The 14,479-nt window shown below is 29.9% G+C and overlaps 1 protein-coding gene across 2 annotated transcripts in view; it reads right to left on the bottom strand.

Moving 5' to 3' along the window:
• Positions 1-209: 209 nt before the first annotated feature.
• acsl3a (acyl-CoA synthetase long chain family member 3a) overlaps positions 210-14,479 on the bottom strand; it is a 190,060-nt gene continuing 175,790 nt past the window's right edge. For both annotated transcript variants that reach the window (XM_067451328.1, XM_067451329.1), the window contains exon 15: positions 210-624. In XM_067451328.1, the coding sequence (XP_067307429.1) occupies positions 467-624 (158 nt within the window). In that variant the 3' untranslated portion in view covers positions 210-466. The remainder of the gene's footprint in view (positions 625-14,479) is intronic.

The raw sequence follows: 14,479 nt of genomic DNA, 5'->3' as shown, positions 1-14,479 counted from the left end.
GGATATTTCTTTACAAAAACACACGGCTTCGCTTCAGAAGGCCTTTATGAACCCCCTGGAGCCGTATGGAGCACTTTTATGATGGATGGATGCACTTTTTTGGCTTGAAAATCTAAGCTAGCATTTACCCCCATTATAAAGCTTGAAAGAGCAAGGATAATTATATATATATATATATTTTTTATTTAACTCTGTGTTTGGCTGAAGAAAGTCATATACACTTCGGTTTGGCTTGATTTTTGGGTGAACTAACACTTTTCTTTTCTTTTTTTGCTGGTTGTGAGTGTTTGTGTTTATTGGACATTTTTTGATATCAGAAATATCACACTGATCAATCAACTATGAAAATATTTCCAATTGATTATGTTCACGTGTCTGTAAAGTCCATGGGAAATCTCCATCCTGATTGGAAGTTGCTATAGTGAGTTACTTGTTCGGCCTTCGCGTCCGCCTCTGTGGTCTGGCTCTAGTTGGCACCGTACATCCTCTCGATGTCGTTCTGGTAGTGAGATTTTAGCTCCTTTCGTTTGAGTTTGAAAGCGTCTGTGACCAGACCGGTCTCTGGAGTCCAGGGCTCAACGCTCAAGCAGATCTTCCGGGGGATCTCAAATCTTTCTAACTGGGCTGTTAAGTACACAGGAACAGGAAATGAATCATAAGCAAGAGTGGTTAAACAGGAAGAAGGAGTTTTTGTGCAGGATATAAGCCTTCATCCATAGCAGGGGTTCCCAAACTCAAGATGTGACCTATTTACTTGAATTAAGAAGTGAATGTTTTTAATAATTCAACAACACATTTGCATTTTCAATTATTAGCTTTCCATCGCCTCACAAACCCCAGTTTGGGAATCCCTGATCTATAGGGATACAGGTAACATTTTACATTTAAATGATCAAATATTGTATTATTGCTGCAGTCTTACGCTACGTCAACATTAATCCGGAAACATCTGAAAACAGAAAATGCTAAATTCAACCTATCTATCTATCTATCTATCTATCTATCTATCTATCTATCTATCTATCTATCTATCTATCTATCTATCTATCTATCTATCTATCTATCTATCTATCTATCTATCTATCTATCTATCTATCTATCTATCTATCTATCTATCGTGCATCACATGAGTAAACATGCATCATCGTTTTTTAAATACCTCCGTTATCTCAGCCCATGCTACAATGCGAAAACAGTGATTTCAAATGTATCCATGTGGGAGTGCATCTTTGACAACGCTCCGTTTTCAAAAAGACTTAAAATCGCTTGAATCATTAGTATGACGTTTTTGGTCATAATTTTGACTATGGTTAGTATGACGTTTTTGATCATAATTTTGACCATGGTTAGTATGTCGTTTTTGATCATAATTTTGACTATGGTTAGTATGACGTTTTTGATCATAATTTTGACCATGGTTAGTATGTCGTTTTTGATCATAATTTTGACCATGGTTAGTATGTCGTTTTTGGTCATAATTTTGACTATGGTTAGTATGTCGTTTTTGGTCATTATTTTGACTATGGTTAGTATGACGTTTTTGATCATAATTTTGACTATGGTTAGTATGACGTTTTTGGTCATAATTTTGACTATGGTTAGTATGACGTTTTTGATCATAATTTTGACTATGGTTAGTATGTCGTTTTTGGTCATAATTTTGACTATGGTTAGTATGTCGTTTTTGGTCATAATTTTGACTATGGTTAGTATGTCGTTTTTGGTCATAATTTTGACTATGGTTAGTATGACGTTTTTGATCATAATTTTGACTATGGTTAGTATGACGTTTTTGATCATAATTTTGACCATGGTTAGTATGACGTTTTTGATCATAATTTTGACTATGGTTAGTATGTCGTTTTTGGTCATAATTTTGACTATGGTTAGTATGTCGTTTTTGGTCATAATTTTGACTATGGTTAGTATGTCGTTTTTGGTCATAATTTTGACTATGGTTAGTATGACGTTTTTGATCATAATTTTGACTATGGTTAGTATGACGTTTTTGATCATAATTTTGACCATGGTTAGTATGTCGTTTTTGATCATAATTTTGACCATGGTTAGTATGTCGTTTTTGATCATAATTTTGACCATGGTTAGTATGTCGTTTTTGATCATAATTTTGACTATGGTTAGTATGTCGTTTTTGATCATAATTTTGACTATGGTTAGTATGTCGTTTTTGATCATAATTTTGACCATGGTTAGTATGACGTTTTTGATCATAATTTTGACTATGGTTAGTATGTCGTTTTTGATCATAATTTTGACTATGGTTAGTATGACGTTTTTGATCATAATTTTGACTATGGTTAGTATGTCGTTTTTGATCATAATTTTGACTATGGTTAGTATGTCGTTTTTGATCATAATTTTGACCATGGTTAGTATGTCGTTTTTGATCATAATTTTGACCATGGTTAGTATGTCGTTTTTGATCATAATTTTGACCATGGTTAGTATGTCGTTTTTGATCATAATTTTGACTATGGTTAGTATGTCGTTTTTGATCATAATTTTGACTATGGTTAGTATGTCGTTTTTGATCATAATTTTGACCATGGTTAGTATGTCGTTTTTGATCATAATTTTGACTATGGTTAGTATGTCGTTTTTGATCATAATTTTGACCATGGTTAGTATGTCGTTTTTGGTCATTATTTTGACTATGGTTAGTATGACGTTTTTGATCATAATTTTGACTATGGTTAGTATGACGTTTTTGATCATAATTTTGACTATGGTTAGTATGTCGTTTTTGGTCATAATTTTGACTATGGTTAGTATGTCGTTTTTGGTCATTATTTTGACTATGGTTAGTATGACGTTTTTGATCATAATTTTGACTATGGTTAGTATGTCGTTTTTGATCATAATTTTGACCATGGTTAGTATGTCGTTTTTGGTCATAATTTTGACTATGGTTAGTATGTCGTTTTTGGTCATAATTTTGACTATGGTTAGTATGACGTTTTTGATCATAATTTTGACTATGGTTAGTATGTCGTTTTTGGTCATAATTTTGACTATGGTTAGTATGACGTTTTTGATCATAATTTTGACTATGGTTAGTATGTCGTTTTTGATCATAATTTTGACTATGGTTAGTATGTCGTTTTTGATCATAATTTTGACCATGGTTAGTATGTCGTTTTTGATCATAATTTTGACCATGGTTAGTATGTCGTTTTTGATCATAATTTTGACCATGGTTAGTATGTCGTTTTTGATCATAATTTTGACCATGGTTAGTATGTCGTTTTTGATCATAATTTTGACTATGGTTAGTATGTCGTTTTTGATCATAATTTTGACTATGGTTAGTATGTCGTTTTTGATCATAATTTTGACCATGGTTAGTATGTCGTTTTTGATCATAATTTTGACTATGGTTAGTATGACGTTTTTGATCATAATTTTGACTATGGTTAGTATGTCGTTTTTGATCATAATTTTGACCATGGTTAGTATGTCGTTTTGAATCATAATTTTGACTATGGTTAGTATGACGTTTTTGATCATAATTTTGACTATGGTTAGTATGTCGTTTTTGATCATAATTTTGACCATGGTTAGTATGTCGTTTTTGATCATAATTTTGACTATGGTTAGTATGACGTTTTTGATCATAATTTTGACTATGGTTAGTATGACGTTTTTGATCATAATTTTGACTATGGTTAGTATGTCGTTTTTGATCATAATTTTGACTATGGTTAGTATGTCGTTTTTGATCATAATTTTGACTATGGTTAGTATGTCGTTTTTGATCATAATTTTGACTATGGTTAGTATGTCGTTTTTGATCATAATTTTGACCATGGTTAGTATGTCGTTTTTGATCATAATTTTGACTATGGTTAGTATGACGTTTTTGATCATAATTTTGACCATGGTTAGTATGTCGTTTTTGATCATAATTTTGACTATGGTTAGTATGTCGTTTTTGATCATAATTTTGACCATGGTTAGTATGTCGTTTTTGGTCATTATTTTGACTATGGTTAGTATGACGTTTTTGATCATAATTTTGACTATGGTTAGTATGACGTTTTTGATCATAATTTTGACTATGGTTAGTATGTCGTTTTTGGTCATAATTTTGACTATGGTTAGTATGTCGTTTTTGGTCATAATTTTGACTATGGTTAGTATGTCGTTTTTGGTCATAATTTTGACTATGGTTAGTATGACGTTTTTGATCATAATTTTGACTATGGTTAGTATGTCGTTTTTGATCATAATTTTGACTATGGTTAGTATGTCGTTTTTGATCATAATTTTGACCATGGTTAGTATGTCGTTTTTGATCATAATTTTGACCATGGTTAGTATGTCGTTTTTGATCATAATTTTGACCATGGTTAGTATGTCGTTTTTGATCATAATTTTGACTATGGTTAGTATGTCGTTTTTGATCATAATTTTGACTATGGTTAGTATGTCGTTTTTGATCATAATTTTGACCATGGTTAGTATGACGTTTTTGATCATAATTTTGACTATGGTTAGTATGTCGTTTTTGATCATAATTTTGACTATGGTTAGTATGACGTTTTTGATCATAATTTTGACTATGGTTAGTATGTCGTTTTTGATCATAATTTTGACTATGGTTAGTATGTCGTTTTTGATCATAATTTTGACCATGGTTAGTATGTCGTTTTTGATCATAATTTTGACCATGGTTAGTATGTCGTTTTTGATCATAATTTTGACCATGGTTAGTATGTCGTTTTTGATCATAATTTTGACCATGGTTAGTATGTCGTTTTTGATCATAATTTTGACCATGGTTAGTATGTCGTTTTTGATCATAATTTTGACCATGGTTAGTATGTCGTTTTTGATCATAATTTTGACCATGGTTAGTATGTCGTTTTTGATCATAATTTTGACTATGGTTAGTATGTCGTTTTTGATCATAATTTTGACCATGGTTAGTATGTCGTTTTTGATCATAATTTTGACTATGGTTAGTATGTCGTTTTTGATCATAATTTTGACTATGGTTAGTATGTCGTTTTTGATCATAATTTTGACCATGGTTAGTATGTCGTTTTTGATCATAATTTTGACTATGGTTAGTATGTCGTTTTTGATCATAATTTTGACCATGGTTAGTATGTCGTTTTTGGTCATTATTTTGACTATGGTTAGTATGACGTTTTTGATCATAATTTTGACTATGGTTAGTATGACGTTTTTGATCATAATTTTGACTATGGTTAGTATGTCGTTTTTGGTCATAATTTTGACTATGGTTAGTATGTCGTTTTTGGTCATAATTTTGACTATGGTTAGTATGACGTTTTTGATCATAATTTTGACTATGGTTAGTATGTCGTTTTTGATCATAATTTTGACCATGGTTAGTATGTCGTTTTTGATCATAATTTTGACCATGGTTAGTATGTCGTTTTTGATCATAATTTTGACCATGGTTAGTATGTCGTTTTTGATCATAATTTTGACCATGGTTAGTATGTCGTTTTTGATCATAATTTTGACTATGGTTAGTATGTCGTTTTTGATCATAATTTTGACTATGGTTAGTATGTCGTTTTTGATCATAATTTTGACCATGGTTAGTATGTCGTTTTTGATCATAATTTTGACTATGGTTAGTATGACGTTTTTGATCATAATTTTGACTATGGTTAGTATGTCGTTTTTGATCATAATTTTGACCATGGTTAGTATGTCGTTTTGAATCATAATTTTGACTATGGTTAGTATGACGTTTTTGATCATAATTTTGACTATGGTTAGTATGTCGTTTTTGATCATAATTTTGACCATGGTTAGTATGTCGTTTTTGATCATAATTTTGACTATGGTTAGTATGACGTTTTTGATCATAATTTTGACTATGGTTAGTATGACGTTTTTGATCATAATTTTGACTATGGTTAGTATGTCGTTTTTGATCATAATTTTGACTATGGTTAGTATGTCGTTTTTGATCATAATTTTGACTATGGTTAGTATGTCGTTTTTGATCATAATTTTGACTATGGTTAGTATGTCGTTTTTGATCATAATTTTGACCATGGTTAGTATGTCGTTTTTGATCATAATTTTGACTATGGTTAGTATGACGTTTTTGATCATAATTTTGACCATGGTTAGTATGACGTTTTTGGTCATAATTTTGACTATGGTTAGTATGTCGTTTTTGATCATAATTTTGACTATGGTTAGTATGACGTTTTTGATCATAATTTTGACTATGGTTAGTATGTCGTTTTTGATCATAATTTTGACTATGGTTAGTATGACGTTTTTGATCATAATTTTGACTATGGTTAGTATGTCGTTTTTGATCATAATTTTGACTATGGTTAGTATGTCGTTTTTGATCATAATTTTGACCATGGTTAGTATGTCGTTTTTGATCATAATTTTGACTATGGTTAGTATGTCGTTTTTGGTCATAATTTTGACTATGGTTAGTATGTCGTTTTTGATCATAATTTTGACTATCGTTAGTATGTCGTTTTTGATCATAATTTTGACTATGGTTAGTATGTCGTTTTTGGTCATAATTTTGACCATGGTTAGTATGTCGTTTTTGGTCATTATTTTGACTATGGTTAGTATGACGTTTTTGATCATAATTTTGACTATGGTTAGTATGTCGTTTTTGATCATAATTTTGACTATGGTTAGTATGTCGTTTTTGATCATAATTTTGACTATCGTTAGTATGTCGTTTTTGATCATAATTTTGACTATGGTTAGTATGTCGTTTTTGGTCATAATTTTGACTATGGATAGTATGTCGTTTTTGGTCATTATTTTGACTATGGTTAGTATGACGTTTTTGATCATAATTTTGACTATGGTTAGTATGTCGTTTTTGATCATAATTTTGACTATGGTTAGTATGTCGTTTTTGATCATAATTTTGACTATGGTTAGTATGTCGTTTTTGATCATAATTTTGACTATGGTTAGTATGTCGTTTTTGATCATAATTTTGACTATGGTTAGTATGTCGTTTTTGATCATAATTTTGACTATGGTTAGTATGTCGTTTTTGGTCATTATTTTGACTATGGTTAGTATGACGTTTTTGATCATAATTTTGACTATGGTTAGTATGACGTTTTTGGTCATTATTTTGACTATGGTTAGTATGTCGTTTTTGGTCATAATTTTGACTATGGTTAGTATGTCGTTTTTGATCATAATTTTGACTATGGTTAGTATGTCGTTTTTGATCATAATTTTGACTATGGTTAGTATGTCGTTTTTGGTCATAATTTTGACTATGGTTAGTATGTCGTTTTTGATCATAATTTTGACTATGGTTAGTATGTCGTTTTTGGTCATAATTTTGACTATGGTTAGTATGTCGTTTTTGATCATAATTTTGACTATGGTTAGTATGTCGTTTTTGATCATAATTTTGACCATGGTTAGTATGTCGTTTTTGGTCATTATTTTGACTATGGTTAGTATGTCGTTTTTGATCATAATTTTGACTATGGTTAGTATGTCGTTTTTGATCATAATTTTGACTATGGTTAGTATGTCGTTTTTGATCATAATTTTGACTATGGTTAGTATGTCGTTTTTGGTCATAATTTTGACTATGGTTAGTATGTCGTTTTTGATCATAATTTTGACCATGGTTAGTATGTCGTTTTTGGTCATAATTTTGACTATGGATAGTATGACGTTTTTGATCATAATTTTGACTATGGTTAGTATGTCGTTTTTGATCATAATTTTGACCATGGTTAGTATGTCGTTTTGAATCATAATTTTGACTATGGTTAGTATGACGTTTTTGATCATAATTTTGACTATGGTTAGTATGTCGTTTTTGATCATAATTTTGACCATGGTTAGTATGTCGTTTTTGATCATAATTTTGACTATGGTTAGTATGACGTTTTTGATCATAATTTTGACTATGGTTAGTATGACGTTTTTGATCATAATTTTAACTATGGTTAGTATGTCGTTTTTGATCATAATTTTGACCATGGTTAGTATGTCGTTTTTGATCATAATTTTGACTATGGTTAGTATGACGTTTTTGATCATAATTTTGACCATGGTTAGTATGTCGTTTTTGATCATAATTTTGACTATGGTTAGTATGACGTTTTTGATCATAATTTTGACTATGGTTAGTATGTCGTTTTTGATCATAATTTTGACTATGGTTAGTATGTCGTTTTTGATCATAATTTTGACTATGGTTAGTATGTCGTTTTTGATCATAATTTTGACTATGGTTAGTATGTCGTTTTTGATCATAATTTTGACTATGGTTAGTATGTCGTTTTTGATCATAATTTTGACTATGGTTAGTATGTCGTTTTTGATCATAATTTTGACTATGGTTAGTATGACGTTTTTGATCATAATTTTGACTATGGTTAGTATGTCGTTTTTGATCATAATTTTGACTATGGTTAGTATGTCGTTTTTGATCATAATTTTGACCATGGTTAGTATGTCGTTTTTGATCATAATTTTGACTATGGTTAGTATGACGTTTTTGGTCATTATTTTGACTATGGTTAGTATGTCGTTTTTGGTCATAATTTTGACTATGGTTAGTATGTCGTTTTTGATCATAATTTTGACTATGGTTAGTATGTCGTTTTTGATCATAATTTTGACTATGGTTAGTATGTCGTTTTTGGTCATAATTTTGACTATGGTTAGTATGTCGTTTTTGATCATAATTTTGACTATCGTTAGTATGTCGTTTTTGATCATAATTTTGACTATGGTTAGTATGTCGTTTTTGATCATAATTTTGACTATGGTTAGTATGTCGTTTTTGATCATAATTTTGACTATCGGTTAGTATGTCGTTTTTGATCATAATTTTGACTATGGTTAGTATGTCGTTTTTGATCATAATTTTGACTATGGTTAGTATGTCGTTTTTGGTCATAATTTTGACTATGGTTAGTATGTCGTTTTTGATCATAATTTTGACTATGGTTAGTATGTCGTTTTTGATCATAATTTTGACTATGGTTAGTATGTCGTTTTTGATCATAATTTTGACTATGGTTAGTATGTCGTTTTTGATCATAATTTTGACTATGGTTAGTATGTCGTTTTTGATCATAATTTTGACTATGGTTAGTATGTCGTTTTTGGTCATTATTTTGACTATGGTTAGTATGACGTTTTTGATCATAATTTTGACTATGGTTAGTATGACGTTTTTGATCATAATTTTGACTATGGTTAGTATGACGTTTTTGGTCATTATTTTGACTATGGTTAGTATGTCGTTTTTGGTCATAATTTTGACTATGGTTAGTATGTCGTTTTTGATCATAATTTTGACTATGGTTAGTATGTCGTTTTTGATCATAATTTTGACTATGGTTAGTATGTCGTTTTTGGTCATAATTTTGACTATGGTTAGTATGTCGTTTTTGATCATAATTTTGACTATGGTTAGTATGTCGTTTTTGGTCATAATTTTGACTATGGTTAGTATGTCGTTTTTGGTCATAATTTTGACCATGGTTAGTATGTCGTTTTTGATCATAATTTTGACTATGGTTAGTATGTCGTTTTTGATCATAATTTTGACCATGGTTAGTATGTCGTTTTTGGTCATTATTTTGACTATGGTTAGTATGTCGTTTTTGATCATAATTTTGACTATGGTTAGTATGTCGTTTTTGATCATAATTTTGACTATGGTTAGTATGTCGTTTTTGATCATAATTTTGACTATGGTTAGTATGTCGTTTTTGGTCATAATTTTGACTATGGTTAGTATGACGTTTTTGGTCATAATTTTGACTATGGTTAGTATGTCGTTTTTGATCATAATTTTGACTATGGTTAGTATGTCGTTTTTGATCATAATTTTGACTATGGTTAGTATGTCGTTTTTGATCATAATTTTGACTATGGTTAGTATGTCGTTTTTGGTCATAATTTTGACCATGGTTAGTATGTCGTTTTTGGTCATAATTTTGACTATGGTTAGTATGTCGTTTTTGATCATAATTTTGACTATGGTTAGTATGTCGTTTTTGGTCATTATTTTGACTATGGTTAGTATGTCGTTTTTGGTCATAATTTTGACTATGGTTAGTATGTCGTTTTTGATCATAATTTTGACTATGGTTAGTATGTCGTTTTTGATCATAATTTTGACTATGGTTAGTATGTCGTTTTTGGTCATAATTTTGACCATGGTTAGTATGTCGTTTTTGATCATAATTTTGACTATGGTTAGTATGTCGTTTTTGATCATAATTTTGACTATGGTTAGTATGTCGTTTTTGATCATAATTTTGACTATGGTTAGTATGACGTTTTTGATCATAATTTTGACTATGGTTAGTATGTCGTTTTTGATCATAATTTTGACTATGGTTAGTATGTCGTTTTTGATCATAATTTTGACTATGGTTAGTATGACGTTTTTGATCATAATTTTGACTATGGTTAGTATGTCGTTTTTGATCATAATTTTGACTATGGTTAGTATGTCGTTTTTGATCATAATTTTGACTATGGTTAGTATGACGTTTTTGATCATAATTTTGACTATGGTTAGTATGTCGTTTTTGATCATAATTTTGACTATGGTTAGTATGTCGTTTTTGATCATAATTTTGACTATGGTTAGTATGTCGTTTTTGGTCATAATTTTGACTATGGTTAGTATGTCGTTTTTGATCATAATTTTGACTATGGTTAGTATGTCGTTTTTGGTCATAATTTTGACTATCGTTAGTATGTCGTTTTTGATCATAATTTTGACTATGGTTAGTATGTCGTTTTTGGTCATAATTTTGACTATGGTTAGTATGTCGTTTTTGATCATAATTTTGACTATCGTTAGTATGTCGTTTTTGATCATAATTTTGACTATGGTTAGTATGTCGTTTTTGATCATAATTTTGACTATGGTTAGTATGTCGTTTTTGATCATAATTTTGACTATGGTTAGTATGTCGTTTTTGATCATAATTTTGACTATGGTTAGTATGACGTTTTTGATCATAATTTTGACTATGGTTAGTATGTCGTTTTTGATCATAATTTTGACTATGGTTAGTATGTCGTTTTTGATCATAATTTTGACTATGGTTAGTATGACGTTTTTGATCATAATTTTGACTATGGTTAGTATGTCGTTTTTGATCATAATTTTGACTATGGTTAGTATGTCGTTTTTGATCATAATTTTGACTATGGTTAGTATGTCGTTTTTGGTCATAATTTTGACTATGGTTAGTATGTCGTTTTTGATCATAATTTTGACTATGGTTAGTATGTCGTTTTTGGTCATAATTTTGACTATGGTTAGTATGACGTTTTTGATCATAATTTTGACTATGGTTAGTATGTCGTTTTTGATCATAATTTTGACTATGGTTAGTATGACGTTTTTGGTCATAATTTTGACCATGGTTAGTATGTCGTTTTTGATCATAATTTTGACTATGGTTAGTATGTTGTTTTTGATCATAATTTTGACTATGGTTAGTATGTCGTTTTTGATCATAATTTTGACTATGGTCATAATTTTGACTATGGTTAGTATGTCGTTTTTGGTCATAATTTTGACCATGGTTAGTATGTCGTTTTTGGTCATAATTTTGACTATGGTTAGTATGTCGTTTTTGATCATAATTTTGACTATCGTTAGTATGTCGTTTTTGATCATAATTTTGACTATGGTTAGTATGTCGTTTTTGATCATAATTTTGACTATGGTTAGTATGACGTTTTTGATCATAATTTTGACTATGGTTAGTATGTCGTTTTTGATCATAATTTTGACCATGGTTAGTATGACGTTTTTGGTCATAATTTTGACTATGGTTAGTATGTCGTTTTTGGTCATAATTTTGACTATGGTTAGTATGTCGTTTTTGATCATAATTTTGACTATGGTTAGTATGTCGTTTTTGATCATAATTTTGACTATGGTTAGTATGACGTTTTTGATCATAATTTTGACTATGGTTAGTATGACGTTTTTGATCATAATTTTGACTATGGTTAGTATGACGTTTTTGGTCATAATTTTGACTATGGTTAGTATGTCGTTTTTGATCATAATTTTGACTATGGTTAGTATGTCGTTTTTGATCATAATTTTGACTATGGTTAGTATGACGTTTTTGATCATAATTTTGACTATGGTTAGTATGTCGTTTTTGATCATAATTTTGACTATGGTTAGTATGTCGTTTTTGATCATAATTTTGACTATGGTTAGTATGTCGTTTTTGGTCATAATTTTGACTATCGTTAGTATGTCGTTTTTGGTCATAATTTTGACCATGGTTAGTATGTCGTTTTTGGTCATAATTTTGACTATCGTTAGTATGTCGTTTTTGGTCATAATTTTGACTATCGTTAGTATGTCGTTTTTGGTCATAATTTTGACCATGGTTAGTATGTCGTTTTTGATCATAATTTTGACTATGGTTAGTATGTCGTTTTTGATCATAATTTTGACTATCGTTAGTATGTCGTTTTTGGTCATAATTTTGACCATGGTTAGTATGTCGTTTTTGATCATAATTTTGACTATGGTTAGTATGTCGTTTTTGATCATAATTTTGAGTATCGTTAGTATGTCGTTTTTGGTCATAATTTTGACCATGGTTAGTATGTCGTTTTTGGTCATAATTTTGACTATCGTTTGGTCATAATTTTGACCATGGTTAGTATGTCGTTTTTGGTCATAATTTTGACTATGGATAGTATGTCGTTTTTGGTCATAATTTTGACTATGGTTAGTATGTCGTTTTTGATCATAATTTTGACTATGGTTAGTATGACGTTTTTGATCATAATTTTGACTATGGTTAGTATGACGTTTTTGGTCATAATTTTGACTATGGTTAGTATGACGTTTTTGATCATAATTTTGACTATCGTTAGTATGTCGTTTTTGGTCATAATTTTGACCATGGTTAGTATGACGTTTTTGATCATAATTTTGACTATGGTTAGTATGTCGTTTTTGGTCATAATTTTGACCATGGTTAGTATGTCGTTTTTGGTCATAATTTTGACTATGGTTAGTATGACGTTTTTGATCATAATTTTGACTATGGTTAGTATGACGTTTTTGGTCATAATTTTGACTATGGTTAGTATGACGTTTTTGATCATAATTTTGACTATGGTTAGTATGTCGTTTTTGGTCATAATTTTGACTATGGTTAGTATGACGTTTTTGGTCATAATTTTGACTATGGTTAGTATGACGTTTTTGATCATAATTTTGACTATGGTTAGTATGTCGTTTTTGGTCATAATTTTGACCATGGTTAGTATGTCGTTTTTGGTCATAATTTTGACCATGGTTAGTATGTCGTTTTTGGTCATAATTTTGACTATGGTTAGTATGACGTTTTTGATCATAATTTTGACTATGGTTAGTATGACGTTTTTGGTCATAATTTTGACTATGGTTAGTATGTCGTTTTTGATCATAATTTTGACCATGGTTAGTATGTCGTTTTTGGTCATAATTTTGACTATGGTTAGTATGTCGTTTTTGGTCATAATTTTGACCATGGTTAGTATGTCGTTTTTGGTCATAATTTTGACCATGGTTAGTATGTCGTTTTTGGTCATAATTTTGACTATGGTTAGTATGACGTTTTTGATCATAATTTTGACTATGGTTAGTATGACGTTTTTGGTCATAATTTTGACTATGGTTAGTATGTCGTTTTTGATCATAATTTTGACCATGGTTAGTATGTCGTTTTTGGTCATAATTTTGACTATGGTTAGTATGTCGTTTTTGGTCATAATTTTGACTATGGTTAGTATGACGTTTTTGGTCATAATTTTGACTATGGTTAGTATGTCGTTTTTGGTCATAATTTTGACCATGGTTAGTATGTCGTTTTTGGTCATAATTTTGACTATGGTTAGTATGTCGTTTTTGATCATAATTTTGACTATGGTTAGTATGACGTTTTTGATCATAATTTTGACTATGGTTAGTATGACGTTTTTGGTCATAATTTTGACTATGGTTAGTATGTCGTTTTTGGTCATAATTTTGACTATGGTTAGTATGTCGTTTTTGGTCATAATTTTGACCATGGTTAGTATGTCGTTTTTGATCATAATTTTGACTATGGTTAGTATGTCGTTTTTGATCATAATTTTGACTATCGTTAGTATGTCGTTTTTGGTCATAATTTTGACCATGGTTAGTATGACGTTTTTGGTCATAATTTTGACCATGGTTAGTATGTCGTTTTTGGTCATAATTTTGACTATGGTTAGTATGTCGTTTTTGATCATAATTTTGACTATCGTTAGTATGTCGTTTTTGGTCATAATTTTGACCATGGTTAGTATGACGTTTTTGATCATAATTTTGACTATGGTTAGTATGTCGTTTTTGGTCATAATTTTGACTATGGATAGTATGTCGTTTTTGGTCATAATTTTGACTATGGTTAGTATGTCGTTTTTGATCATA

The sequence above is a fragment of the Pseudorasbora parva genome, chromosome 8 (assembly GCF_024679245.1).
Source record: "Pseudorasbora parva isolate DD20220531a chromosome 8, ASM2467924v1, whole genome shotgun sequence".
NCBI lineage: Eukaryota > Metazoa > Chordata > Actinopteri > Cypriniformes > Gobionidae > Pseudorasbora > Pseudorasbora parva.
Note: the sequence above shows the minus strand (reverse complement) of the source record. Positions and strands in the feature narration are given on the sequence as shown.